The sequence below is a fragment of the Aspergillus udagawae genome, assembly GCF_001078395.1.
Source record: "Aspergillus udagawae IFM 46973 DNA, scaffold_5, whole genome shotgun sequence".
In the NCBI taxonomy this organism is placed as follows: domain Eukaryota; kingdom Fungi; phylum Ascomycota; class Eurotiomycetes; order Eurotiales; family Aspergillaceae; genus Aspergillus; species Aspergillus udagawae.
The window spans coordinates 2264802-2292767 of NW_025091268.1; the positions used below are offsets into that span (position 1 = coordinate 2264802).

The following is a 27966-nucleotide window of genomic DNA, read 5'->3' on the forward strand; positions in this document are numbered from 1 at the left end:
AAGCGCGCGCGCTTAAAAAGTCCTTCGCCACCCGCACCGCCCTCGTCAATAACGTAACATAGCAGACCTCTACGCCTTCCAGCATTGCCATGTGTCTATGATTTTTGTTTTCTGACCTAACTCACAAATTACACATATGGTCTGTAGTATATAAGCACATTTCGTCTTCTTCAGCTGCGTGTCTGGACACAACGCGGGTTGTCACAATGTCCTCCTCAGAGCCGCCCAAGGACGGCAAACCATCGTCAAAACCATTTTCTTTGTCGCTCTCTGGATCTGGGTCTAACGGACAGTCCAAAAAGAGTGCGTTCAATATTCCTCCGTCGCGAGCAGCCGAGCCGCCAAGTCGAACGCTTGCGCGACGCCCACACCGGCTTCATGACGATGAGTCCGACGAGGACGAAGCCCCACCGGCATTTGAGGCCGTCGCAGGGTTCGACACCCATACCGGAACGGTTCTGTCAGCGGATGGACGGGCAGCGGACAAGGCGAAGCGCGAACTGGTAATACCGGTAGCAAGCAAAAACAACTGGCGCGACCGCGTGGGGGTGAGCAGAGGCCCGCGGGGGAAGAACCTCCTCCCGAAGGAGGTACAAGCGATGCAGGAAGCTCAGAGGAGAGGCGAGACTGCTGAGGGTAACCAAGAGGCGGATCATCCGAGCATGTCTTATGGTCTTAGCTTTGCGAAGCCCTCTCCAGGCGAAGAGACCAAACCGGGCGAGGACCGAGCTATGCAGGATGCTGGCCCGCTTATACCTCCGGTCGTCGATGAACGCCAGCCGCTAACGCAGGACGAAATTGCCCTGCAGGCGCTTATTCGCGAGAGCAAAGGCGAGACGGAGGGTCGGACGGACTTGGTCATCGAGAGTACGAAGCGGGAAACTGATGAGGGATATCCTGTGCGGGTCGACGAGACAGGCTCGTTCCGTGTTGATGTGGCTTCGCGGCCTGAGCCGGCGACTCTGGATCAGTACAACGCTATACCGGTGGAGGAGTTTGGTGCTGCACTCTTGCGTGGGATGGGTTGGAAGGAGGGCCAGTCGATCGGGCGGGGGAAATACGGCACTTCTGCTACGGATGACAGGTCTCAGACACCCCGGATACCCGAGCGTCGACCGGGCTTTTTGGGTATCGGGGCGAAGGACGTTTCTGGAGGCAAGGGCGCGGAGGCTGAGCTTGGTGCGTGGGGTAAAGCTGCAATGCGCAAAGGGGCTAGAAAAGCGGGGGAGGCCCAGGGAGGTGAAGGCAATACGCAAGGTGTCTACATGCCTGTCCTGATGCGGAATAAGAAGACTGGTGAGTACATCACGGAGGAAGAGCTCACAGCCTTGAAAAAGGAGGGTAAAGCAAAGAAAGACGACGACGACGACTGGCGGGAAAGACGAGATCGCAACCTTGAAAAGAGCGGACGTGACCGAGATAGAGATAGAGACAGGAATGGGCATTCTCGCCGGCGAGACTACGACGACGATGACAGCGATCGATCTGACAGACGGAGAACGGGGTCTTCACGTCGAGACAGAAGTTTGTCATCCAGTGATCGACAGTCCAGGCAGCGGAAGTACGAGGATGAAGACGGCAGCGGGAGAGACGATCGTTACTATCGCGACAGAGATCGAGACAGAGACCGGCGCGATCGCGACCGCGACCGCGACCGCGAGCGGGATAAAGACAGAGATCGGGATCGGGACAGAGAGAGGAGTCGCGACAGGAGCAGCAGGTATCGGGATGATAACCGATACCGCTCGAGACATTCATCCTCTCATGCGTCTAGCCGGCACGGACGTGACCGAGACAGCGATCGAGATTCTCACCGGAGAAGAAGACACGATGATTAACTGGGAATTGGTTGACAATGGCTTCAAATAAGATAGACATACGCGAGAGAAGAATTGTGTACATCATAGTCGTGCTTGGGTTGCTTTGTATGATACCCCTGGTGATTTGGGGATCCAGATATCGCATTCTGTCTACAGAAATTCGATGGATTATCCCAAAATGTGACTTTGAAGTCGTAAAATAGCTTCAAATCTGCAAAGATCTGTATTCAAAAGCGTCCGAAACTAGATTCTAAGCAAGGAAAGCAGCAAAGGTTTGAAAAAGAACAGAGACAATGGAATGCTTTTAGACTCCCTCGCCGTACAGGACGAAAATGGTATATGAAATACAAGCGTACTCCGCCAGTGAAGCGCCAATACATCATTCTCTATATACTTTATACATGAAGCAGCCCACGAGCGCAGCATCTATACCCCCAACATAATGAAATCCTTTTCATGTTCAGGTGCTTGATCACCGTTGGCCTCGCTTGTGCTGGAGACACCGAGGTCTCCCAGAAGGCCTACGCCGCCGTCCATCTCACCCAAAACCCATTCGACCAGGAAGCTCTCGTCCGTCAGCTCCTCAACACGGCGATAATGCCGCTCTGTGTATGCGGCCAAAGCCTGAAGGATATCCTTCATGCCTGCGGCGGTGCGACGATCACTACCTCGCTTTGCCATGCTAGAGGTTGCCAGCTCCACGAATGTTGAAGCAGGATATGATCTGAACAAAGCATATAAGATTCGCTGCGCCACTCGAGAAGTGCGCGCGTTAGTGTTCCAGTCTCGCAATCGGAGCAGAAGGAGGCGGAGATTAGAGGGATCGAGGGATTGAAGGACCTCATCGATCGATGCGTCACCAGTCAAACTGTTGACACGCTCGTATTTGTCAGCATCCGATGAGTACGGATTATCCGCAGCATCGATTGCGGTTGTGAAGATGGAGAAGAGTCGTGCGGGATGGTTAAGCTGAAGTGCTAATGTGATAGCTTCGCGATAAGCCCCCGCTCTAATGTAATTCTGCAGCTGCTGATCTTGCTCAATGCGGGCAGAGTTGGCGCTGACCGCAGCGGTGTAAGTCGCAGAGGTGGTATCAGTCCAAAAGGTGACGGTGGAATCGGCTGAGCCGGAGGCGAGCGCGTACGGAGTAGATGCTTTTTGCGAAATAGACGGTTTGACATCGGCACGGGAGCCGGAGGGTGTAGGGCTCGCTAGCGCCCATACTCGATCCTCGTGATTGTCAAGGGTGGTCTCGACCTCGCCGGTATAAGGCGACCAAATCTTAACCAATCCGTCCGCAGCCGCAGATGCGACTAGGGGTTTAGGCAGGGCAGCAATTTTGCGCACCGAAGCATCTGTATCATCTTCCTCTGCGTCTTCAGCTTTGGTGGACAGGTCTGAAGGTGGCAACCAGATGACTTTCAGCACACTGTTTGTGTGTCCTTCAAACGTCAAAAGACAGCTGTAGTCAGACAAACTCCAAAGCTTGACGGTCTTGTCACCAGAGCCCGTGGCAATCAGGCCCCTATTGGTACTGCTTTTGGTGTCGGCGCTGATGACGGGAGTGTCTTTGGGGGCAAACCGAACAGACCAGACTCCTCTCTTGTGTCCGCGAAGGACACCAACAACGGAGCCATCCTCAGTGGACCAGATCTTCACAGTACGATCCTGTGAAGCTGAAGCAAAGAGAGTTGATGAATGGTTGATGTCAAGGGCATTGATGTCTTTTTCGTGGGCTTTTCGGGTATAAAAAGCCTTGGGTGCGTGCGGTTTCGACGAGGTGAGGGGAGCTAGCTTTCCAGTCTCCCATCGCTTGATTGTACGATCTTGAGAGCCAGTCAGAAGGAACGGAGGTGGATGGTTCAAGGGGTCATTGTGTGCGGGTGTGTTGACTGGGGGAGGCACTCGAGGAAGACTGATAGCTCCCAGGGACTCTGCATGACCTGTGAAGACTGCGAAACATGTATAAGATGATGTCTTGGGATCAAGACGCCAAAGACGGGCTGTGTTATCTTTCGCGCCAGTCGCCAACCAATGTCCAGACCAATCTACATCAATGCATATGATGATATCGTCATGGCCCTCGAGGTGTGCGACATCGGCACCAAAATATTCATGGTCTTGGGTAGACGGACGGTCTTCAGACGGAGCGACTGATATAATGCGAATGCTTTCCGTGTTGGTGGCAAGCGCCAGCATTGATCTATCGGGACCGACATATGCTAAATCGATAATATCGTCGTCATTGCCTGATATGCGCCTCACAACTGCCAAAGGATCCAGTGTGGAGCCCGGCTTAAAGGCGGACAAGGACTCGAGTGAATGAAGCCTCAGAGTCTGGTCTGCATGAATGGTCATGGCGAACTTCATACCGGGGAAGTAGTGGATGGCCACAACTGCCTCAAATTCAGGCCCAGCCTCTTGCTCTTTGGTCACCTCTCCTCCCCGATTGCAGTCCCAGACGCGCAATTTGCCGTGTTCACCTGCCACCATGCACAGCCCACTTTCGGCGACAAATGTAGCAGCTTCAACACTTTCGAGCACGGGTATGATTCGCCGCGTTTTGAAGGTCCTCACGTCCCAGACGATAACGGTCTTGTCTCGAGCAGCAGACAGCAACGCATTCTCCGAAGGGGAGTATGACAGGCTCCGTACTACAGAAACGTGAGACTCAAGCATTGCCACTGACTTTCTTTTGTTCAGATCCCACACTCGAATTTTGCCCTCTTCGTCTCCAGATGCAAGTCGGAAGCCCACCACGGACTCGGATTCGGCCATGTCCTCGTCATCGTCCACATCCACGGACTTCTTCTTTGACTGCTTCTTTTTCGAGGAAGATTTTGTGTCACCATCCTGAAATGGGACCTGGAAAAAGCACAGGGCTGATATAACACCGCCATGACCATGGAAAGTATGTGTGATATAGCCTCCCCTAATGTCCCAGACCTTGATCGAGCCATCTGCAGCTCCGGTTGCGAGCAGTGTACTAGTTGGGTCGATTGTTGATGTCACGACAGGTGCGGTATGAGGTTTCAAAGTTCGAAGAAGAGTTGTTTCAATTGCTCTGGAGGTTTCGTCGAAGGGTGTTAACGCATAGATTCGCATTGACATGGACCGCGAGCAGACGATGACATGGGAAGCCGAAGGAGAGACTGATAATGTTGTTAATTCCACACTTTAAAGACAAGGCTGGTGGCAGGGGGAATGGAAAAGGCAAACACGTACTTGCTAAGCTGGTGATGATTTCTCCATCCTAGCAATTCTGGGTCAGCGACTTGCGACTCGGTCACTCTTGGGTAAAAAGTCCAGACTCACTCCTTCAAGACTGGCAAGCTGGTCGCCAGTCTCAAGATCCACAATTAATGCATCTTCGCCGACACAGGTCACCAGTAACCGACCACTGGCATCGAGCGCGGTACTTCCTCCGGTATAAATGGGACGAAGCGTGCGAGACGCTTCGAAAGTCGTCTTGACAACAGCTTTAGACATGATTCTTGGTGAATGTGAAGTCGATATTGCAACGGGTCTAGCGCGCCATCATACGTCCAGAATCTGCCCAGTAACACACAATTTGAAATGCTTCTTGCCGTTCAAAGCGACATAGGACTGCGGTGTTTCCAGAAACTTTTGATCTTTTTCCAGGATGTTTGTTCTGTTTGTCAAATAGAAAGAAAAAAAAGACAATAAACGTTGGTCTGTGCGCCAAACGCAGTAGCCGCGATCAGTGCACACGTGATCAGCCCTCCCAAGGATCAATATGACATGACTCTCGACCATCTTCATCGCGGTTGTAGCACTCAAGGTTCTTTCTTTCAGGACAAAACTCTTGATTTCGACTTATTTCAAAAGGATAGTGGTGCTGAACCATGGCCTCATGACTATTTGACGCACAGGATCAGTTTTCCTTCGTAGCTCACAATGGGCCGGCAGGCTTATAGAAATCGACTTGCTCTGGTAGGCTTGAATTTCATATTTCATTCCGTTGTAGTCTTTCTCGAGACAATATCACCTTGAAGCCTGTTAGTTGATCACCGACTTGACCCCCGTAACGATCTTTGTTTGGCTTTGCTGGAAGAAGACGTCAGGCGCTGGCTATGATCATGTGTTAGTGTTTATGCATTCTGTTGGAAGATACCTGATGGTCAAGCAGGGCCGGTCTCCATACGAGCCCCCCGATCCTCCTGTGGGCCCCGCGGCTGATGCATCTGGCCGAGTTCACCGAAGGGTTTCCGCTGTCCACGCGGATGGATACGTCCAGCATTATGACGAAAGAGGGCATCCGATAAACCCGGATTCTAAGAGCTTTGGCAGGGAGTTACGAAGAGCGAAGAATGACATCCTTTCAACAATGGGGATTGTCGTGAGTGAAGATCGAAACACTGGCGCTCCAAACGAGCAGCAGAAGATTGATATGATTGCTGCCGAAAACGACTATGGACTGATCATGGCCACTTTTGATCAAGTCGCTGTTTTCCTCAGTTCATGGTGGACCTCGTCGTTGACGGGGCGAATACAGGTAAGTTTTGAGTCGTACCGATATCTGAGCCTTGAAAGCCTTTCTGATTGAGTGCATCGTAGGCATTCAAGAGCTACACCAATGTTCCTCTATTGGGTATCATAAGTCGTGAACGCTCATCTCTGGGGGTAATGGGATTTTACTTCTCCGGAATTCCTGCATGGGCGGTGTCTACTTGTCTATCTATCTGTCGCCATCAGCCGCTTGATCGCATTGTTGCCTCTCTGCAGAACAAGCATCTCAATGATGACCCCTGGTCACGCCTTGTGCGGGCCTCGCTCAACATATTCCATTCTGCGTAGGTGTCTGATATCAAGTTGAACGTCTTCAACTAACTTTTTTTGGCAGGGCGAGAGGCACTCTGCTTGTCTTGGCATTGCAGACATATGTATACTCACTACTGCAATCGCTACATCTAGTCCAACCGTATTCTCTTCCAGGTATTCAGTTTCTTTTCCCGATAGGCAACTTGGCCTCAATGCATTTTCCGTCGTTGCCTACTGAGCTCTCCTTCAAAACCATCATCAACTTTGCGCTGGGGTTATCTAAGACTCCCTCTCTTCTCGTCTATCTCTATGTATACCTGCGGCCCATAATAGAAATAAGGATCTACCGCTTGATTCGCCGAAGGTTACCGAAGCCGATTCTTGCTGATGAGCTCTCCATCAAAGTGGCGTTCGAGAACGATCTGATAGATTGGATGGTACCAACTCTTGGACGCAGATCAGAAGAAGAGAATCGCCGCAGTAGTCTGTCTCTTACAGAGGATGTGATGTACGAATTGTCTTCCCTCAGAGACTGGATATTGTCGTTGGTTCGTCCTAGGCCACGGCGTGAGCCTAAAGCGAAGGCGAGTTCGCCAGTCAGGGACAGAAGGATAGATCCTCTACGTCTGAACATGGCAGAGCTACAAACAGAGCTCAGTTCTTCGCATTACCGATCTCATTCACCCCAGGAAGAGACGCTACGGCCCACCGCTTCTCCTGAGGAGCTGGCTCTCCAGGATCATGCTGAACCTGCGCAGTCCGGATCTTCTGGACTAAATGTTTACACACACGGGCATGGACAGGATGCCAACTATAACGAGAACCGGGTCCTGTCCAGTGAGGATGATCCGATTTCTCTGTCGCCCGCCGAGTTGAGCACAGGTTTCTCCTTGGAGGCAGCCACACTAGGGAGACCGACCACCATTCCTTCTGCTGCAGATTCATCCAACCCGTCGGCAGATACTCATCGCGCCTTTGAGCAACCTCAGAGCAGGCTCAACTCACGATCCGATACCCTTCTATCTCGACAGTCGTCTCCTGCAACATCTCCTCCAACTTCGCCACGTGTCCGGGCATCTTTAATCCATCAGAATTCAGACGTGATCACCATGCAGCTAGAAGTCTTGGGAAACCGTAATGCGCACAACCAGAGTCCACAGAATCCAAGAACTGCCAACGAAATTGATCGGTCCGACTACAATGGAGCGCCAGCAGACCGTAGGTCAATCCAGGATTTCCTGGACAATCTCCTAGCGAATCAGGGGCAAAGTCTCGCTACGCTAGCTGGCTCAGAAGCTGTAGATAGCGATGGACTTTCTAATATGACCGCCGCACTGTCTCCTGAAACCGGAGACGGTGCGTCAACTATTCCATTACACGATCAAGATCACGGTCAGCATACATTAGATGAGCAGCCTACGCATGACACTCCCGCCACGCAGCCGGTCTCAACACTCGCCAACATCTTACCAGACAGCGTGGAAGGGCCAAGCCAGGACGACAATCTTGAGCCGACCTCGGACGCGGACGCCCTTCATGCCGGTGCTTCCGATGGGGAGCTGCCACCGCCACTCGTAGACGCTCTCGCTTCCGAGGAGATGACAGCGGACGCTTCCTCTGTCCCACACCGCGTCACGATCCTTTCCTGTCATCCAGTCGACTCTCTTGCTTCACACCTCGCATCTATTGTCACCACTGCGCTTTTCATCCCCCTGGAGTCATACTATTTGCGTTCCCTCGCCTCTTCCTATCTGTCATCCGTAGGGTCCCCTCGACGTTCCGACGTCCGTTCCCTCGGAGCATGGGGCGGAGGTGGCTCTTCCTCTGATATAATGGCATATATGGGCAAGATGGCCCTCATGGTTGGCTTGCAAGCCGCAGTGAATGCAAGTGTGTGGGGTGTGATATCAGGCGCCGCAATCAGGATCGGCAAGCGATTCTGTGGTTGGGGAAAATTATGAGCGTATTTTAATGATTGGCTTGTCACTTTGCGATCGACAAGCATGGCCTGACTTTAATCCCCCTTGTATGTGGGGAGTGCACCGGGGTATAAACCGTCATATGGACCGATGACATGATAGCTTTCATTCCAGTGTCCTACATACTGGCAGAGCAAAAAATAAACCACACGGAACATTATCACCATCGTTATATCATCACATCTAGTTGTACAATAGTATCCCCCCAAACGAGTGCTGTATCAGTATATCTTGCACATGCAACTTGATCTACAACAGCTGATGCTTTTGGAATAAACCACTGAGTTATATTGATCCCAATGCCATTCACACAGCGAGGGCGCTCGTCTCTCACTTGGCAGCGCCCTTGGCTTTCCGATTATTCATACCAGGGATCTTTCGACGCTCCCAAACCATCAGATAGCCTTCCCGCGTAAACAGAGTCTCGCTCTCAGCCTTCTTGACAAATAGATCTTGGATCTCCAGCCATTCAGGTCCTTGCTGTTCCCCGACACCTTGGCTTTGATGCCGTCTGTTCTCCTCTGCCATGGCCTTGTCGTGGAGCTGGACGAGCCAGGCCACCCTCTCGCTGCCAGCACCGGCGCCAGCCGACGATGTTCCCCCCGCAGCGGTGATGCCCTTCTCTGCAGCATCCTCAGCGGCACCTGGTGCTGCCACAGTTGGATCCAGGATAATGTTGGCAACGAGATCATATAGAATCGGTTCGCCAGGTGGCCAGATCTCCGGGTTAGGTTCCACGTACGGCGACATATCTAGAGAGCGCGGCGACGGGAAAGTGACAATAGTGGGGTTGCGCTCAGACACAAATCTGTTCTTGCTGAATCGTTTGATGTGGAACAGGAGGTAGGGGGGTAGAGGATGAAGAAGGCGATGTCGGACACGGTGAGCCAGCTTCTCGGAGGCAGTAATACCGTTGTACTTGTTCAGAAGAGTTGTGAGAGGAACATGGGGGATGATGGATTCTCGGTTCGCGGATTGAAAGAGGGGTGTTGGCGGAAGATCCAGAGTTAGAATGAGGAACGGGGTGGTTTGGCTATTGATAGTGCCTGATTCGGTGAAGACCAGACGAGCGTTTTGTGTATCTGAATGCGCAGTGATGGCTTGACTTTCAATTCTCAAGTGACCTTGGAAAGCAGCCTGTATCACACTCGTCGGGGTCGACGATGGTTTCTTCGAACCACCTAGGGACAAATGTAGATTGTTTAAAAACCAGGAGAGGAATTCTACTGGATCCGATTGCTGGGTAAGGGTGAAGCGCTTCGATGACCGAAGCGCAATCTCCTGCAGCAACTCGTGTGGCGAAACATGCGAGCGGAAAGCCTTGGGATTCCACAATTTGCGTACCAATGTGCTGAAACGAAGGGCCAACTCCGGCGTGCCTGGTACAGGAAATTGATGCAGCAGGAAATAGTTGCGAATTGGGAAAACGTGAGCCAAGACCTGGACGACGACGTTAAGATAATCGTTGGCTTTAATGTTGTTCATTCCAACGAAGCCTATACGGGAAACAAAATGCGTTAGTTCGTGTTAAAAATTCTCCAAAGGAATTGAAGAAAAAGACTTACCAGGTCTGTAACGATTACCTGCAAGATCAAAAGCATCATGAACCTCTTTATCCAACTTAGAAACCTCCTCTTTTGAGTAGTGTGGATCTACCACATATTTGATGTCATCCAAGCTTTTGCTCTTGACTTCATATCCTTCAGGAAGAACATAAACCTTCTTAGTCGATATGTTGATGAAGACATGATGTCCAACTTCGAGAGCATGAAAGTAGGCATACGACTTGGGGCCCCTGCCCTGGAAGTATTTGCCGCACACCAGGCAGGCATATACGTTAATATTTGAAAGACTGACGGAGCAGAGCTTCTCAAAGTCAAAGTCGAGAATCTCGCGATTGATCGTGTCGAGGTAGAGGTCGCTATAGCCTTCCATAGGTTCACTTTGGCGTTTCGGCGCTGCGATGACTGGCTGGTCCTCATCGACATCGGACGATGCGGCGACTTCCGCGACTTCAGCGTTCTCTGGAATAGCCTCCTCCATCTCCTCCTCTTCATAGTCAGCTGCTGCAAGAATATTTTGTCCTTTGCGCTCATGCTCCTCCATTTCCTGGCCACTGGCCCGTCGCAAAGGTAATGCTCCGTTGCGGGGGTCGCCTTCTTCAAATTCGTCTTCCACACGAGCCTTCTTCGAAACAGGAGAGCCTACTGCAGGCTCGTCCTCGAGCGACAGTTCTGCCTGTCTCTTCGACATCGTGGTCCGTGAAATTAACAATTGAGTTGAGAAGTCTCGGAGATGGAGCTGGTATTCCGAAACCATCGCTGGGCTAAGCTGTGGAAGACGCGACAGATCAAAGGTGCAAACATGTCAAACATGCAGCGTCACCAATGCACATCCCATTCAAGACCTATCACGTTCTACCCAAGCAGATATTCTGAGTTCAGGAGAGTATCTGACTGTTTGAGTCATTTCCATTGGTCCCTATCAAGAGACTACATACGTGCCCAAGTCATGGGAAATACCTGCCATGCATCCCGGTCTTCAAAAGCAAATCAGTGAAAAGACAAATCATGGTATGATACAACGCCGTCATTCCAAGTGTGAAATTAAGCACTCTTGACTATTCTATCATTATCGACCTCCACTTCCTTGACACCATCCTTAGTCACGACCTTTACAAGGATCTATATGGAGCAGGTCAGTAGCTGATGCTGCAAAAGCCAATACCGCTGGATTGTAAATCGGGAACGTACGCCCTTGTAATCGATTGGTAGTCTGCGCTTGAGCTCGTCTGTGCACATCTGTAAAAGCTTCATACCCTGTTCGAGGGAGATATCGGGATGATGGTGTTTGTCGAGGATCGATAAGCAGTAGTACCTAACACTCATCGTCAGCGCCCTTGCTTTCAGCGACCACTTGTGACCCTTAATGTCGACGCTTACTGAGCATAACCGTGCGCGGCGTAGGGTACTCGGGCAAGCGCAGACAAGTAGTCAATCCAGTACAGGTGAGGTTCCTGTGTGATGGAGTCCACTCCGCCCAGCAGGAGGTTGACCGTGTAGGGATTCCGCGATCTCAAACTCCGAGCCAATTCTCCTCGGACAAAGTTGGCAACGGCATTCGGACGCAATTCAGTGTCGTTCCTCATCGTGTATAGCGCGATATTAGCTTGGATGTATTCGGCGAATTGCACTATCCACAACGATCGTCAGCCGTGCTTTGTTGATGTCATTGGTTGCAATTCATCGCTACGGACCTGTATCTCCTGCCTCTCCCGAAAAGGCCATAAGAGTGTGCTGACTCAATTGCCGTGTCTTGTCATCTTCTGCTTTGAGAATGGTCGGCCCTCTCATAGCGGCTTTGGAGGCCGCCAGGATGACGAAGTCCTTGCCGGTGATACCTAGTAGAACCTCCCTAATAATAGCGGTTAGACTGAGACCTCTTGAAAAATTTTGAATTCTAATCTCACATGTTGATAGTAATCTGCTGTAGGAAGGGAGATGAAAATGATGAATGAGGACAAAAGAGGACGGAGGATGATGGAGATTGTAAGCTGATGAGCTCACCTGGAAGCCGCGCGAGCTCTCACTGCCTGGAGCTTCTGCGTTGTTGCGGAGCTGGTCGCTTACTCAGCATTTAGGCGTAACTTCTTCTCCGGTCCCCGAGGCCGCCTGCTGCACGGACCAGCGGCAGAAAAAAAGAGCGACAAGAAATTATTACTTGCGGCCTACACAAAAAGACGGCCGGCATCCCTTACCCTAATACTTCGTTGTCGATCACAGAGTTGCTATTGACGGATAATTTTGCACGGTAATTCTCAGACACGACCGTGCGATGTCGTCCTTTTTTACATTGCCCGCTTCACAGCGAAAGCGGAAGAGAGACGACCGCGCCGCAGCTCCGGCTTCGAAAAAGCGAGGCGTAGATGCGGACGGAGATTCTGGCGCGAAGGGAAGAAGCAGGACGAAAGAAAGAGACCAATCTATTTCTGGCAGTGACCTGGATGATGATGACGAGAGCGTGGCGTCGGCAGTATCCGAAGAGGAAAGTGGTTCGGAGTCTGAGGATGGCGAGACGGCAGCAGAGAGAAGATTGAAACTCGCTGAGAGGTACTTGGAAAATGTGCGGGAGGAGGTGGACGACTATGGCTTCGATGCTGCTGAGATTGATCGAGATTTGATCGCCGAGAGACTAAAGGAGGATGTGGTATGTACCGCCTCTTTATCTCCCTTAACCCACCCGTACTGCACAAGTACGTACCGAATATACCAGATGGCTGACGCTCGAAAAGGATGAATTTAAAGGGCGCTCTTATCGTCAGATAGCTTCGGAGCTAGCATTTTTGACGGCGACGCCATCGTTTTTCCGCGCAGATACCCAGTCGACAACTTCAATTGCAGTACACCCGCCTTACGTTTATACAGTGTCAAAAGACAAGACGTTGATCAAGTGGGAACTCGCAATGCCGAGTCACGCTTCCGCAACAGTCCCAGCGACAAATGGACAGAATGAGGGATCTAAGCGACCTGCAAGGCCTCAACGGAAAAAGCCAAAGCAAGTGAAGTTCGCTCGGGGATTAAGAAAAGTCGCAGAGACCGGCGAGGAACATGGTCATACCAAGGCTATTCTTTCAGTAGCCGTGTCGCCTTCGGGAAAATTCGTGGCTACTGGTGGAGAGGACCGGAAGTTGATCATCTGGGATGCTGCTACTTTGACGCCAATGCAGACCTTCAACCAACACCGCGATGCAGTTAGCGGGCTCGCCTTTGTTCGACATATCTCCACTATGAGCTCCGGTGAGCAATTATTTTCGGGCTCTTATGACAGAACCATCAAGACATGGTCGTTGAGTTCGGCCGGCCATGCCTACGTTGAGACCCTGTTCGGGCACCAGGACAATGTGTCGTCAGTCGCCGCCATGGCTATAGATCAGTGCATCAGTGTTGGCGCACGCGATCGCACTGCTCGGTTGTGGAAGGTCGTCGAAGAAACACAACTGGTCTTCCGTGGCGGATCATCAAAAAACACGTATCAGGAAAATACCATCGACTGTGTAGCACCTCTACCCCCCTCCCATTTTGTCACAGGCTCAGATTCCGGCTCCATCTCCCTCTGGTCCATTTACAAGAAGAAGCCTCTCCACACGATCCAATGCGCTCACGGCTTAGACCCTCTACCGCCACTAGACGAGCTCTCAGCTGAGGTCGATCAGAAACTTGCAGACTCAAACTCCCGTTTCCTGCGGCGCATGCCCCGCTGGATCACAGCCTTGGCAACAGTTCCCGGCACCGACATCGTTCTTAGCGGCAGCTGGGACGGCTTCATCCGAGCCTGGAAGGTTTCGGAGGACAAGAGGACAATCATACCGCTTGGCCCCGTCGGCGGAGGGAAGCTCGGATCCGCTGCACCAGACACGCCGTCTCGTCAGCTCAAACAAACGTTGGAGCTTAACACCGCCACCGACGCAGACACTATGTCCGTCGACGAGCCCCAGAATCAACCCACCGAGGACACCGAGGACACCAAGGACGAAGCCGAGCCTCTCATCAAGGGTGTCATTAATGATATCGCCGTCTTTGAGCGTCGTGCCGACACGGCCAAACCCGGCCAAGGCCCGGCCGAGTCCAAGTCCAAGATCAAGTCGTCCGAGCTTGAGCCCCGAGGTCTCTGCATCGTCGCTGCTGTGGGGAAGGAACACAGGTTTGGGCGCTGGAAGTGCTTTACGAACAATTTCCACGAGGGTTCTGCAGCTGACGGCCGCAACGGCGCGGTGGTTTTTGAAGTTCCCTTTATTTCCGACAGCAAGCAGTGATTGGAACACATTCGCTGAATGGGGCATTGGTTGCAGAATTGAAGTTCCGCAACGCACTGAAAAGAAATTCATGGTATCAAAAGGCTCGTATGCCAGCTTCGGTTTTGTTTGCATCTTCTTGTACTGGGAAATAGTCCGGCGTTCGGTACGTTCCCTAGCCTTCAATGTACATAAATCAACAAGAAGACAGGCCAAGGGAAACTATTTGTGGCAGTGTCCCTTCAGGAATTTCAGCCATCAATATGGGCCCGAGTTGCTTTTTTCTGACATGACATGGCCTTTTCGTAAATTTCATAGCAGTGCCTAATACTTGCCGACTGGATAAACTTACTTTCCTCTACAAATAAAGACAACTCCAACGAATTCATGAACCCTCTTTTAAAGTGTTCGCTGGATAAGTGCTATGGTAACTGCTATGAAGACCAAGTATGAGCACAGCTAAGAATTGGCCTTGAAAATGACGACAAGGGGTATTGGAAATGAACCTGAACAATAAAGCCAAAATCACGCCCTCGAATGCTAAAATAGATGTCCCTGGACCCTGTTCCGATCTTTTACTCCCTTCCATGAGTGAACAAGGTAAACGCATCGATTGTATGATGTTTCCAGAGTGCCGGAAATCGTGAATCATCGAATTAGAAATTATGGTCGGTGTGAGCGCAAGCACCACAGTAGCATCTCCATGGTTATGGTTCCTCTTATTATTCGCGCTGCGCCCTTGCAAGTGGACACAGGATGCAACTCTGTCCGAAGGGTGCAGCTCGTCGGTGGAATGATTCATGTGGACGCAAGCCAAAATCATCAATGGAACCGCTCCATCCGGGGGACAGTGGATTGCTTAGTAAACTTGAACCCTGCAACCCCTTCTGTTTCTTGCCCGCCGTGACGGTCCAACGGGGCCCTCGTCAGAATCGTCTTCCACGCTAATCGCATTATGTGCCGATGATCCCGCAGTAGACGCTTGATTCCGATGAGATGAGGTACCGCGACGAGCCGAGTGAGAAGTCCTCGAGGTAAAAACACGCGGGGGTGACGACCCATGTTGCACTGATATTATTACTTCATCGTACGTAGGTTCCCGACGACGACGGTTCACGTTGACGGGCGGCCGTACAGGCTCATCATCGTCATCATCGTCCTCATCGTGTTCATCATCTTGCTCGTCCTGGTCTAAGACGCTGGATCCAGTTGGCGTAAGCTCGTTCAAACTATGCTCATCATCACTAGTGTGTGACATTGAAGAGTCAGTGTCGAACTGTGACACATCGTAGTGGGCTCCATTACGGTCCGGACCACCGACGACAGTAGATATATCCGAATCAGAGACGTAATCGCGGCCGGTATGTTCGTCGTCATCAATAAAAGAATCCATGTCGGCATCCTCATCCCCGTCATCGTAGTCATCGATCTCCGAATAGTCAAGACTAGCTGAGTCGACTGAAGGCAGGTGTTGAATTTGGTCTCGGAGAGCGGGAGTCAAATGGTGAAAAAGTTGACCGAGATCCCATCCATTGCGGTAGCCACCGCCAAACCCAACTTCAACCTCGTCATCATAATAATCAGTCATCTCAGAGTTCTCCTCCTCTTCGGTCCACCCCGTCACCGAATCGGAAACGTCCGATATTGATTGATCGTCTCGAAGGTATCCACATTGTGCGCATCCGGCATCGTCCTCAAGCTCCCAAGAACAGCGTGGACAGCGAATGACATTATCTTCAACATCGATGATGGGCGCCTGACGGATAGGTTTATTAAATGTACCCCGGAACAACCCCCCTTCTCTTGGATGCGTATTCCTTTTGTCGCGCTCCACTTTCTCAGCTTCCTCACGCTGAGAACGCTCATGCTGAGCGGTTGTCTCGTTTTTATCCAGGAGCTCTGCGCGACTCGTGAACATCTGGACGACTGAACGAATCTTCGAAACGGAATGTTAGCACAAGAGTCCCGAAGGTTGATATTGTTCAAAAAACAGAGAGCAGCTCACCAAATAGGCAGGCGCAGGCTGAGCTTTTACCGGCGCTCGACAGTCGGGGCATGTTTTGTTCGACCTTCCCGAAGAAAACCATGATGACAAGCACTATCCCGAATGTCAGATATTTCGTCCGAATAATGGGAAATTGTAACTTGGCCAAACTAACACTGTAACAGAAGGTATGCCCACAGGCGATTGTGAAAGGCTCATAAAGTGGCTTAACACATATACCGCATTGTAAGAGAGATCTGATGTCGTCTACATGTCCCTGCAGCGTTTGAAGGAGCTGTGCGAGGCTGTTTTAGCATCGTCCTGGCGAAAACAGTGGGTAAATTTCAAATTCAGTCTACTTACACCTGATGCACCGTCCCCCATCCCATTTATCGAGTTAGTCGAGTTCACATTATCGGGGCCGTTGGTGGATCTGGCTCCCGCGGTAGTAGATGGCGACATTTGCTTAACGGGATAATACTCTCCCCAGGAGGAGATATATGTCGATATTGCTCCGAAAACCCCTGCAATGACAAGGAAACACAGATGCGGACAACAGTGCGAGCAGCGAAATTGTAAATACTGCGACAGTGGCAAGATTCGGAATTCTCTGTCGGCAAAGCTTCAATAACGCGGCAGCCACCTTTTTATCTGAAGTATAGAAGGGCCGGAGGTCAGACCGCAATGGCGAACCGCGGGACGAGCCCTCGAGGATTCGATGATTCGTCCCGGTGAATATTGGACGATAGAATAGCTGGGAAGAAAGCGAAGGGAAAAGGAGACTTGAGAAAAGGATAAGCAGAAGCAGAAGAAGAAATGAAGAAGGAAAAGTCGTGGTCGACAAACCACGGTCCTCAGCCAGGACAGGGCGACGTGAGCATGACTTTCTTTTTCGGAAGTTCCGCGCGCAAACTGAACAAACACCGCGTTGGACAATAGGCGGCAGGTCACCTGACTGGCATTTAAATGGACTCGACGTGATGGCTCAACGGCCTGTTTCGACACCTCACAATCCATCAATCAACAGTCAATCATCTTTGACCTATCTTCATGTGTTGGTCTGATTGTCTCCGCTTTTATGTTCCTGGCCTAAAAATGCCACCTATTATCCAATAATAGCAGTGTGGGCCTCTGAATTGACAATGACACTTCAGTCCTTGAACATGCAAAAGAGCAAATAGTTTAATGAATAATAAGATAAGATGCCAGATGCAAGATGCTGCACTCCTAAATGGCTGAGGCATAATTTCCTCGACGGCGAAGGGTATCATTGTGCAGCCCTAATCATCAACAAGCCTGCCATTGTCTGTTTCTCTGCTCTAAAATCGAACTCGGCTGCTCAGTAGGATGTTGAGGTTTGTTTTGAGCCAGCTTACCGGGTAGTCATTTGATAATATTGAAATTGGCCTCCTAAGTATTGTCAGCACTTTGGGGGAACAGCTTGACGTGCTGTATTCGGATTGGCATTGGCTAACGTGCTTAGACTCATCCCAATTTTTGATACTATGACTTTCCTGGAGCAAATATTGTCATGAATTAGGCACCACCTGTTATGAAAAAGTCGTTGGCAACACACCCAAACAAGAGACAAGCACAGATCAGCGAATCCCCACACACCCAGGACCCGGGAGCGTTGCAATCCGCAGTACTAGCTGGGAGTAAGAAAGAGAACGCGAAAGACTAGACCCAATTACCTACTGAGAAACTGTCTTAAAGCTGCTTGCCCCCGAGTGTTGAAGGCGACACAGGAAATTGAGGGCTTGGAGCCTAATGACAATGGGAATATGTGCATGTTCCACTCCCGCGTCAGCCTACTGTGCCGCAGAGAGCTCACTTTTCTTGGAGTGCTTCAGCTTCAGATCTTCTGAAATGAGGTGGCTGTCGCCAGTCACGCCTTTGATGACTTTGTCATCTTCAACGATCTCTCTGTCCATGTGCTCCAAGAATTCGATCTGTTCACGAATGAACTGCTTCAGGTATCCCGTGTTGAAGCGGCGGTTTGAACGCTTCCGGGCCTGCATGTACTTGTTGACTCCCCTGAGACGATCTTCAAGAATCTCAAAGCGGTACTCTGCAAACTGATGATACAACTCGCCAAGGGCAGAAATCGGTCTGATAGTGGTCAGTACCGTGTGGTCGGGAATCGCCGGAGACCGTGGACGAAAGGAGGTCACCATGGTGATCCGCTCGGTCATACCCAGGGCGTGGAGGGCTCGATGTTCGATGTATCGTCCCTGGAGGATTACTGCCGAACCCTGATGAACCTGGTTAAGCTTGTTTGTACCCCTCACGAAACACTGGACTTACCATCTTGGGGCCCCGGATCTTGATCGTTTCGCCGTTGCCTTTTCTCAGCTCTGTCTCTCCCCCAATCATGTCCTTGCAGTCCGAGAGCATTACCACGCAGACAAAGTGATAGCCGTCAGTGTGCCAATCCACGATCGGATCCTTATCTTCCCAAGAGCCGTCAGGAACACTCTTGCCGGCGTCTTGACTCTTCGTCTCCACCACTGCTGCGAGAAATTTGACTTTGTCCTCCTCGCTCTGGACGGAAATGTTGATATGTCCTATCTCGTAGTCCATAACGGGAACCAGATCAACGCCGGCAATTTTAGAAACAATAGCGAGAGTCTGAGGATGCTTCCAGGCATCGTACACAAACGGGGCACACCTGTTATGGTCAGAGCACGATTCGAAGTGAGTGAACACATTGCAAAACTCACTCTGCAGCATAGCCTCTGAGTTGGCCTTTTGCAAGATCGCCGGAGTAGTGATACTTGGCAAAGACTTCGTCTCCAAGCGCTTCCTTTCTCATAATCTGAATGGCCTCGGTAGAGAACATTGGGAAGGGTTCGGAGACGCCAACAGGAGAAATACCACGTCGCTCGGGGTACCCGAGCTCTGCCATGGTGTAGACCTTCGAAGGAGGAGTAAAATTGAGATGCCTACCTGGGTGGAATTCGACGAACTCCGCTTCGGCTAGCTTCTGTGGCTGAGAGGAATGACTCTCTATTCCTGCATCTCCGTCATCGTTGGTGTGAAGATTAATCGCTAGTTCCAGGGATGGAGCAGAAGAAAATGCTGGAGAAGCCGCCATTGTTCTGGTTCTGGATTATCGTCAGTTCACTGCATCTATCCATGGACCTGCAACTACAGGCGATGGGGTATCAAGGGGAACTCACGTCTTCGATACGAGTCCAACCTGAACCATTTGGATTAGAATGGCGACTACGTAATCCTTTGGGGAGAGACTGATGTTGAGGAGAGGAGAAGAAAGTAAGAGAGGTATTAAACTAGCATGATTATCCCTTCAGGCACTTGTGTTGTGTGAACGCTGAGTATCTATAATAAGTAATCCTAGGGTATGGCATATATAATCCCATACTATCAGTACATACTTTCACTATGAAGCAGCGAATCTTGTGAATAGATAGCTATTTCCTTATGCCTTACAGGCAAGCTCTTAGTATAATCATTAACTCTATAAATGAGATCCCAGAAGTAGAAGTTACCTTATTCCTACTTATTAACTAGCTAGTAACAGGCCTGCAAATCTTATATGATCATAATAGGCTCTGTAGGTGTTCTCTAAGCTTCCATTTTGCTAACTATCAATTGGAAATCTAATTTAGGTAAGCATAAATTCCCTCAAAGCAGGTGCCGCTTTCTTGTCACTGTTTGAGAATTACAACTATAGCTCCATGAAGTATCTCCATTTGCCAAGACTGTGGGACCCGGGCCGGATTTTCCTCGGCACCAGTCCATGTATCGTTCTCATGGAGGCTGGATCATCATTGAAGAAGATCGCAATTATTCAGATATTCTCACGGGTACAAGACCACAATCATCTCATTGTGCGGCCAGCTTTGTGCAAAATAGACCATATCTCGAGTTCGAGGCCTTCCATTCATAGGAGAGATGTCATCACATTCATCCCAAGCCGACCAACAACAGCAGTCATCACAGCAAGGCCAACCTAATGCTTGGGAGAAGGCGGAGCGCAAATTTGCCAAGTAAGCTGATTCCTCCTGTTCTTCGAGCTCCTCTGTGCCGTCTGTCGTACTGTATCATATTCCGGATGGTTACGAAGACCTTCTTGTCCGGTAATCCTCGGAGGGCATGAGATGTATCCAAATCTCGTTGATGCGAATCTCACCAGTCTCTGCTTCAACCATGTCTCTTGTTTAGCAACTAGGGGACTGACGTTGACACAGTAAACATGCGAGTGAATATTATGACCCATGCCAGGAGTTCGCAGATCGAAGTCTCAAGTGCATGAAGCGGAACGCCTTTGACAAAGATATGTGTGGAGACTACTTCCAGTATGTTTGTTCCGTTCTTTCCTGCAACTCGGCGCCGCTATTGGATTTTGTGTGCTTACAAGAGCTGACTTGTTCTCTGAAAGAGCTTATCGTGATTGCAAAAAGGAATGGGTATGTTGAACTGGTTAATGTCATTCATGCAGAGTCAAGGCAGATCAGGGGACCAATGCAGTCATTTTGCTAACATTATCTCAGTTGACCCAGAAGAAGCTCACCTAGTCACCTGCCCTGATATTAGGGGAGAGCTGCTCCAAAGCTGTCGATGATGACACCTCTACAGCACCGCTCTAGAGCTCTGCGATGCAGTATTAGCGGGATAATTCCCTCGCCAACAGCCAAACATTATAGATCTTGGGATCTTATCTTTTCCCCATGGCAGATATACTCGCTCTGAAGAAGATAATACCCTAAGATCGGACTCGTTCTCTCCAACTCGAGTCAGGCGTTAGTCGTCTATTGGCAGGAACGGATGCGCTCTGGTGCTTGGTCCATGAAATTGCATACCTGCTTTGGCGCTCAGGCGACACATTCAGTCCATTTGACGACAGGTTTACAAGAGTCAACGAATCTAGATTAGTGGTGTTTAACCGGAGTTTGCGCCTTGGAGTTGTGAGCGAAGCTATTGAACTTGTACATTATTGTTTATTGTACTACTGTGGAATTTATCATATTTTATGAAATTCCTGTGCTACAATTACCTGAGAGCTTGTAAATGACTCCTTGTGTTTATATTGCTTCTCTCAGTATGCGCTCCGCTGAGAGCTGGTGCTCCTGTGGGATTTATATAGACAGTATCGTGATGTTGGGAATGAAGACATATGAAAGGCACCTTTCGTGGGTTTGATGAGGATCACGATGTAGCCAACCACTAATTAAAGCAAAAGAGTTAATAGTATAAGAGATTCAATTGATGATCTATAATATAGCAGTAGCAACGAGACATTTGGGACAATATAGCTTGTCGACTGACCTCAGCTATCACCGCCTCGGGAGACTCTCCCCGCCAAACATGCCATGATAAGAATTTCCGATACAACTAAATTGATCCTCCCCTCATCTTCCGCAGTCTTCAATTCAATTCCCCGCACAACTGTGCTGTGCTCGGCCGGGCAGCAAACGACCTTGTCTGGTCATTGGCTTGACCTCTACCCCTGTCTACTAGATCTTATCTCACATTGTTACCGTCGGGCTTTCTGATTCAGAATGTCGGCCACCAACGACGCCGTGTTTCATCGGCGGAACAAGCAAATCCAGGACGCCATTGATGGGCAGAACTTGAAGCAAGCCTTACAGCTCATTGAGAAACGCATGAAAAAGGGAGAGGACTCGAGATTTCTCAAGGTAAATTATCCACTACCGCTCTTGAGTTTCATCAAGCCTCCAGTGCTCCGTTTCATTATTTCGGCTGCTTCCTAGCCATGTGACAGAACACTTTCTTGATCTATTACCCATGAACGAATGCTAAATCATGTTTCGTGCGTAATAGGCGTGGAAAGCAGAGATCCTATACCGCCATGCGGACGACGCCCATCGCCAGCGAGGCCTCGTCGAAATGCTGGAGTTGTGCAAGCTAGATCCGCCAACGACAGATTTAGACACACTCGAGATCTTGCAGGAGACGCTACAGAAAATAGGTGGTCAGGAGGATACCATGAGAAGCTTGTGGGAAAAGGCTGCCAAGGCAAAGCCGCAGGACTTAGAAGTTCAATTGAGGTGGTTTTCATTTGCATTCGAAGGAGACGACTGGAAATCAGCGCAAAAGGTCGGTGCTGCACTTTAACGGAATCACACACATCTCTACGGCCGAGATTTATTCAGGTCTAACTGCTCTTGCAGGCGGCTATGAGCCTTCAGAGCAACTTCCCCAAGACGCGGAAATACTATTTCTGGGCCATTTTCCTCAGTTACCTTGTTGCCGTGGACAAGAACAGCTCGGAGGCCGAACGGAAGCTCTTTGGGACGCTGGCTTATCGTATGGCCTCCAAAGCTGCGGATAGCGTCCCTGCTGATCCAGTACGTTCAACCTTTCCCTTTTCTCTCCGTATTCGGGGGGCTCTCACGCTATGTATCTTTGCGGCTTGATGATGATTCTTATACCCATCACAACAGAAAGAGTTGCTGAGCACTCCCAGAGCCATACAAAACGCCGAGGAGCTTTTACTACTCATCAAGATCTGCGAATCTCAGGGGCGTCACTCGGAGGTTGTGAAGCTCCTTGATAGCCAGAACTTGGGCCTGAGCTCACGAATTGTCCAAAACGATTGGCCTTTTGTTGGAGAAAAGCTCTCTGGCTTGGAAAAGGCCGGGATGTGGGCTGAAGGTCTCTCCTACACTAAGGACCTTCTGGCAATTCCAGCTAGTGAATCAGAGGAGAAGACTCTACAAGAGCGCGACGACTGGGCCGTCTGGAGCCTACTTGTTCATTCGGTTCAGAATATCAAGAACACAGAGTAAGTCGACTTTTTGAGAAGAGACCTCTGCTGGGCTAATGACTGTTATAGAACTACTGTCGAGATCAGGAAGTTCATCGATGAGTTCATCGAGGCTGTTCCCAGATCACGAAACGCACAATTGGCACGCCTTGACTTGATCCACTGGAGCTTCAAGTCGGGCGGCCTAAAGAGCGATGAATTGATCACCGCCTGCCAGGAATACTTTGATCGAAATAAGACCAAACTGTATTGCTTCGTAGACCTTCGGAAATACCTGTCTGATTTGGATAAGGGGTCTCTAACAAAGTTTATTGAATATGTGTCTCGGACCCAAGGAATTGAAGGCGATGTATGTTCCATTATGAATCCAATCTATGTCCTTGTCTACTAACTCTCTAGATGAAGGAAAACTACCCGTTCAAGGACGTCCCGGCGATCAATGCTCTGAAACTCGAGTACTGCTTCCTGCTTTCGGCCGACGAGGCCAATGCCACACAACCAAAAGTCGAAGATTTTGTTTCGCGTTGCCTCCAGATCTTCCGCGGTGCAAAGCGCCCTGAGCGTACCGCAGCCGGCTCGACCATCGAGAGTCAGCCTAGTGATGACCTTTGCTTGCTCGCTGCTATGAGTCTAATTCGATTCAGTGGAGGCTGGATCAATGATAAGCCGGACCAGATCCCGGACACCAGTTTGATTCGCGCAGTGGGTATCCTCGAGCGTCTCTTGCTTGACTCTCCTCATAATTACAACGCGTTGTTGCTGCTCGTTCGGATATATCTTCGCTTGGGCGCAGGATCCCTGGCTCTTAGGACATTCAGCAAACTAGCTGTCAAGCAGCTGCAGTATGAAACAGTAGCGCACAATCTCTTTACGCGGCTAGCAACTATCCACCCCAGTTCGGCACCGCCAGTTGAAGGTGCAGAGTACAAGGATTTCCACCCGCAATCTGCATTCGTACAAGCCCTCAACTTTTATCGGACTGCGGATGTCACGACAGTTAGGAACAGGACGAACGGGTTGGAATACGGCAGTTATGTGAACGTCGAAGGAACCATTGACCTTCAGAGACGGCTCAAGCACAGTGTCTGCCGTAAAATGTGGGCATTAGATGTGAAGCGGATACAGCGGTTAGCTGGAGGCGACAATATGGGCCGGTACAGTGATTTTGGTGAGTCTTTTTCATTTCCCAGCGGTATATGTCAAGCTAATGCTAACCTGAACGGCTACTTCAGCAAGAGAGACATCTCCCTTGGTAGACCAACGTGTTTTTGATGCCTTTATGAACTGTGAAGCACCGGGCCTGCCTACTTTTGAGGAGCGAGTCCGCTTGGGACCTCTGCCTAAGGTAAGTTCCCTTGTCTCTTGATAGAATGTGGCTGACGTTGTCCAGGAACGTTGGGTGAAATCGGCTCAATTGACAGATCAACTGTTCGACCTCTTGAAGAACCTTGCTGCTCAGAAACAGGTGTCTTCTGATTTTGATGTGCCTAGCCTGGATGATATTCTGAGTTCAAACGCCGAGTCTGAGATGACCGCTCCTGAAATAGAGAGCGCCAAGCTACATCTGAACCTCCTCAAAGTGGCAAAGCTTCTCAGCGGATCAAAATCAGTCGAAATAGAAGAGGTTGATACCTGCTTATCGCAGGTGGAGCAGTGGCTCGAGTTCACTTTGAAGGACTTTGCCTTGGACAGCGCGAAACTCTCCCCTGTTATGTCGAGAACTGCAGTGTTCCTGAAACCGGAAACACCCTCGGCTCCGTCATGGAAATACTTACATGACGCTTTCCTGGTACTCGAGTCGCTCAAGGCATTGTCCTTTGTATATACAATCGCATCAAAGAAGGGTTCCAAGACAGCAAAGCTTCCCAAGGACCGTGTCGAAAAATTGGCCGGCCTGATCGGGCAAGCGTATGAGAGCGCGAGAGCAAATATTCGTACTCTCAAGTCGCGAATCTCCGAGCCAGGCATGCTTGGCTCCCTGGTCGACCTCGTTCTGGCTGGTGGTCAGCCACTTCGGACCGAGCTGGAGAAGACGCTTGACATACCAGCACTGGAACTTGTCTGCGGTGAGCTAATGGAAAGCTGGGAGGAAAGCCTGGATGGCGCGCTCTCTGTGAAGCTGTGAGGATTGGGTGACGGCGACCTAGAGACGAGAACTCGGACGGGATATATGAATATATGTGTATATACCGATCACATACTGATAAAAATACCTGGCTTCATAGAATTCAGATGGACTAATCACCCTGCCATGGATGATGAAGCACAAACACGTGTGGTAACCTCTAACGGTGAGCAGTGATACATTGCCTCTTCAGTTCAACGGTCTCTTCATGACTGCTAGCACGTGCATCAGACAATCGAACCGTGACCGCTGTGCGACCGATATAGCGTTCCACCGTCCTCATTCCAGTCCATACGTTCTCATCGAGCAACGACAGCTGTTGTGCTCGTACGCATAGGACTTTATAATCAGACGCTCAGCGAGCTAATCCCAGGCTCATCGAAAGACTACATTCTCGAATCTATCAGCATGTCCATCTGCACCAGGATACTAATTCCTTACATTCCTGCATACTCATAGCCCAGAAGTATGATACGCAAGTCATCTCTGCTCCACCAGTTCCGAATCCACTCAGAATACGGGCCAGTAACACAAGGGCTACCTCTACTGCCGCAATGGGGGTTGCACAGCCGGCTCAGCTCCTTACCTGAACCCATGTCCTTCCACCAAATACGAGACTGAACTAGGATAATGGGATCCTTCGCCAGTCTCCACGCGTAGATCAAGGCTTGCTTATTGATCCGCTCCATTTCCGTGTCACGGGGTTTCTAATTCGGTTGTACCAGGCATTCTTTCTTTGTCATGTGTGAAGGCGAAGCCATAAGCTTATGGACCATAAGCGTCTATGCACGTAATCGCACCGCAAGGGTGACTTGATCGTCCTTTTGGCTGCCGTGGGCGCACGCTGGATGATGCATCAGCAGCTGCTGGTGTTCGGTGCGGCTGCGACGGATGATTCGCTGTTGCGGATTATGAGGCTCCTGGTGCTTGTTCTCTTCTGGATCTTGACTTGTACTTGCAAAGCGGAAAATGCCCCGATGGACACTACATCTACACTGTAGCATTGCTGATGCCCTTGTGTTGATCTCGCATACAGTTTATCGGCACTGTCCTTGACGCTGAATTGCTCCTACAAAGAAACCTATCTAACAGGGCATAATGATTGTTCCTGAGGGCATGCAGGCCTCTGCAAGCGAGGTTCATAGATATGACTACCGAGACTCAGCGCGCTACTGGAACGTCGTCACGCAAGCAACATGCTTGGCTATAAGTACACTTCTTGTCTGGATGCGGATGTATTCGAAATTACTCATCACTAAAGCACCGGGATGGGAAGACTGTATGTGAAATCCCAGCATGAGGATCATTATCCGTAATTGGGTCATCAAACGCTGAGACACTTGCTCCATAGTCTGCTGCGTTCTAGCCTGGGTATGGCTCACTTTGACGACTTCGATAATGAGGTGCTCATAAACACCAGATGGGACTGGTAGCATACGTCGTGATCACATTCGAGGCTGACAAGTACGGTAATGGCATCCATATATGGGAAGTGGATGAATCTGATCTGCAAAGATATAGCAAGGTATGAGCGTCTTGCACGCGGGTTTAGTGTGTTTGCTGATGAGGTCCAGTGGGCAAATACCTCGCAGATAATCTATGGACCTCTTATATTCATCACAAAACTATCAGTCCTTTTGCTTTACTTACGTGTATTTGCTCCCTCCTTCAGAAGCAAGACCTTCTTGTGCATCCACGCTCTTATCTGGCTCAACTTGGGGTTCTACTTTGCAGATACGATCGTGAAGATCTTCGAATGCTCGCCCCGAGCGAAGATCTGGGATAAGACCCTCAAAGGCCACTGCATCAATATCAATATCCCCATCATTGTGACTTCCTCAATCAATGTGGCGTCAGACTTCCTGATACTGGTTCTGCCTATTGTGAGTGTGTGGCGCTTGCAAATGAGAAACTCCAAGAAATGGGGCACATCCGCGATCTTCGCTGCTGGCATCTTGTGAGAATCGCCCATTGGTATCCGGTGACCATGAGTATCTTCTCTCGGACTGACCAAGGTAATTGCACATAGCGCTTGCATGTGTAGTATCATGCGCCTTGTGGTCAGTGTACGGAACAAAACCGTCAAGGACAAGACCTATGACTGGTTCCCCGAGTTCTTATGGACGTAAGGCAATTTCCTCGCGTGGGTCATTATGTCTTTGATTTATGATCAAATTGCTGACACAGTGTTGCCTTTGTTCTCTGATGAAGGTCCGCCGAGGTCACCTCCGGGATCATAGCCAGTTGTATGCCGGCTTTACCAACCTTCTTCAGACACTTCTTCAACCGAGCACATGCCCTTATCTCGAGTGCAAGCACCAGCTATTCGTCCCGCTCGGCGAAGAAGGCGATAGAAGTAATCAGTTGGCCTGCCAGCCGGTCCGTACGTCAGAAGACTCAGTCGAGCGGCGGCCTTAGCATGACCGAGCTCTGCCGGAGCACCAACTGCGAGCTGGATGATATTGAGCAACAGCCTGAGGAGCACACAGGACGTATCTTCTTAGGGGCCGGTTACACGACTGCTGGTGCCCAAGTGGGTATACTTGGGCTTCCAAAAGTGGTGTCGGACAGTTATACATCCGAAAGTCGAGGCGCTGAACATGGGTTAGGTTATCGTTCGGGGATTCTAAAGACAGTTGAGGTGGATGTTGCGTCTCAGCGAGGATGAGGCTTCTTATATATTCCGGCAATACCCTTTCAGTATGTCAACGTCCAGTAGAAGTCGAGTAAT

At 50.2% G+C, this 27966-nt stretch overlaps 10 protein-coding genes across 10 annotated transcripts; 5 read left to right on the plus strand and 5 right to left on the minus strand.

Moving 5' to 3' along the window:
- Positions 1-206: 206 nt before the first annotated feature.
- On the plus strand, positions 207-1838 carry spp2 (spliceosome ATPase-activating subunit SPP2; the record flags this gene model as incomplete). The annotated part of the gene is made up of 1 exon (XM_043292499.1): positions 207-1838. One exon carries the CDS (start codon positions 207-209, stop codon positions 1836-1838), a length of 1632 nt encoding a protein of 543 aa, XP_043148434.1.
- Positions 1839-2246: 408 nt separating this feature from the next.
- Aud_007611 (U3 snoRNA-associated protein UTP13) lies at positions 2247-5309 on the minus strand (the record flags this gene model as incomplete). Its single annotated transcript, XM_043292500.1, has 3 exons — positions 2247-4972; positions 5046-5073; positions 5136-5309. The coding sequence occupies 3 exons, from the start codon at positions 5307-5309 to the stop codon at positions 2247-2249; spliced, it is 2928 nt and encodes a 975-aa protein (XP_043148435.1).
- A 649-nt stretch (positions 5310-5958) lies between these two features.
- Aud_007612 (uncharacterized protein) lies at positions 5959-8563 on the plus strand (the record flags this gene model as incomplete). The annotated part of the gene is made up of 3 exons (XM_043292501.1): positions 5959-6336; positions 6567-6634; positions 6685-8563. 3 exons carry the CDS (start codon positions 5959-5961, stop codon positions 8561-8563), a joined length of 2325 nt encoding a protein of 774 aa, XP_043148436.1.
- A 348-nt stretch (positions 8564-8911) lies between these two features.
- Positions 8912-10834, minus strand: Aud_007613 (ubiquitin carboxyl-terminal hydrolase family protein; the record flags this gene model as incomplete). The annotated part of the gene is made up of 2 exons (XM_043292502.1): positions 8912-10077; positions 10147-10834. 2 exons carry the CDS (start codon positions 10832-10834, stop codon positions 8912-8914), a joined length of 1854 nt encoding a protein of 617 aa, XP_043148437.1.
- Positions 10835-11187: 353 nt separating this feature from the next.
- pre1 (proteasome core particle subunit beta 4) lies at positions 11188-12217 on the minus strand (the record flags this gene model as incomplete). Its single annotated transcript, XM_043292503.1, has 6 exons — positions 11188-11265; positions 11335-11458; positions 11524-11773; positions 11838-11995; positions 12051-12147; positions 12211-12217. 6 exons carry the CDS (start codon positions 12215-12217, stop codon positions 11188-11190), a joined length of 714 nt encoding a protein of 237 aa, XP_043148438.1.
- A 198-nt stretch (positions 12218-12415) lies between these two features.
- Aud_007615 (ribosomal RNA-processing protein RRP9) lies at positions 12416-14393 on the plus strand (the record flags this gene model as incomplete). The annotated part of the gene is made up of 2 exons (XM_043292504.1): positions 12416-12787; positions 12873-14393. The coding sequence occupies 2 exons, from the start codon at positions 12416-12418 to the stop codon at positions 14391-14393; spliced, it is 1893 nt and encodes a 630-aa protein (XP_043148439.1).
- Positions 14394-15231: 838 nt separating this feature from the next.
- Positions 15232-16818, minus strand: Aud_007616 (uncharacterized protein; the record flags this gene model as incomplete). Its single annotated transcript, XM_043292505.1, has 4 exons — positions 15232-16308; positions 16378-16470; positions 16532-16651; positions 16720-16818. 4 exons carry the CDS (start codon positions 16816-16818, stop codon positions 15232-15234), a joined length of 1389 nt encoding a protein of 462 aa, XP_043148440.1.
- Positions 16819-18167: 1349 nt separating this feature from the next.
- Aud_007617 (uncharacterized protein) lies at positions 18168-19453 on the minus strand (the record flags this gene model as incomplete). The annotated part of the gene is made up of 3 exons (XM_043292506.1): positions 18168-18611; positions 18664-19027; positions 19080-19453. The coding sequence occupies 3 exons, from the start codon at positions 19451-19453 to the stop codon at positions 18168-18170; spliced, it is 1182 nt and encodes a 393-aa protein (XP_043148441.1).
- Positions 19454-21881: 2428 nt separating this feature from the next.
- On the plus strand, positions 21882-25235 carry Aud_007618 (MDM20/NAA25 family protein; the record flags this gene model as incomplete). Its single annotated transcript, XM_043292507.1, has 8 exons — positions 21882-22019; positions 22165-22440; positions 22515-22691; positions 22788-23128; positions 23180-23459; positions 23516-24278; positions 24343-24455; positions 24501-25235. 8 exons carry the CDS (start codon positions 21882-21884, stop codon positions 25233-25235), a joined length of 2823 nt encoding a protein of 940 aa, XP_043148442.1.
- A 1098-nt stretch (positions 25236-26333) lies between these two features.
- On the plus strand, positions 26334-27903 carry Aud_007619 (uncharacterized protein; the record flags this gene model as incomplete). Its single annotated transcript, XM_043292508.1, has 5 exons — positions 26334-26514; positions 26669-26760; positions 26810-27192; positions 27265-27360; positions 27510-27903. 5 exons carry the CDS (start codon positions 26334-26336, stop codon positions 27901-27903), a joined length of 1146 nt encoding a protein of 381 aa, XP_043148443.1.
- Between the last annotated feature and the right edge of the window lie 63 nt (positions 27904-27966).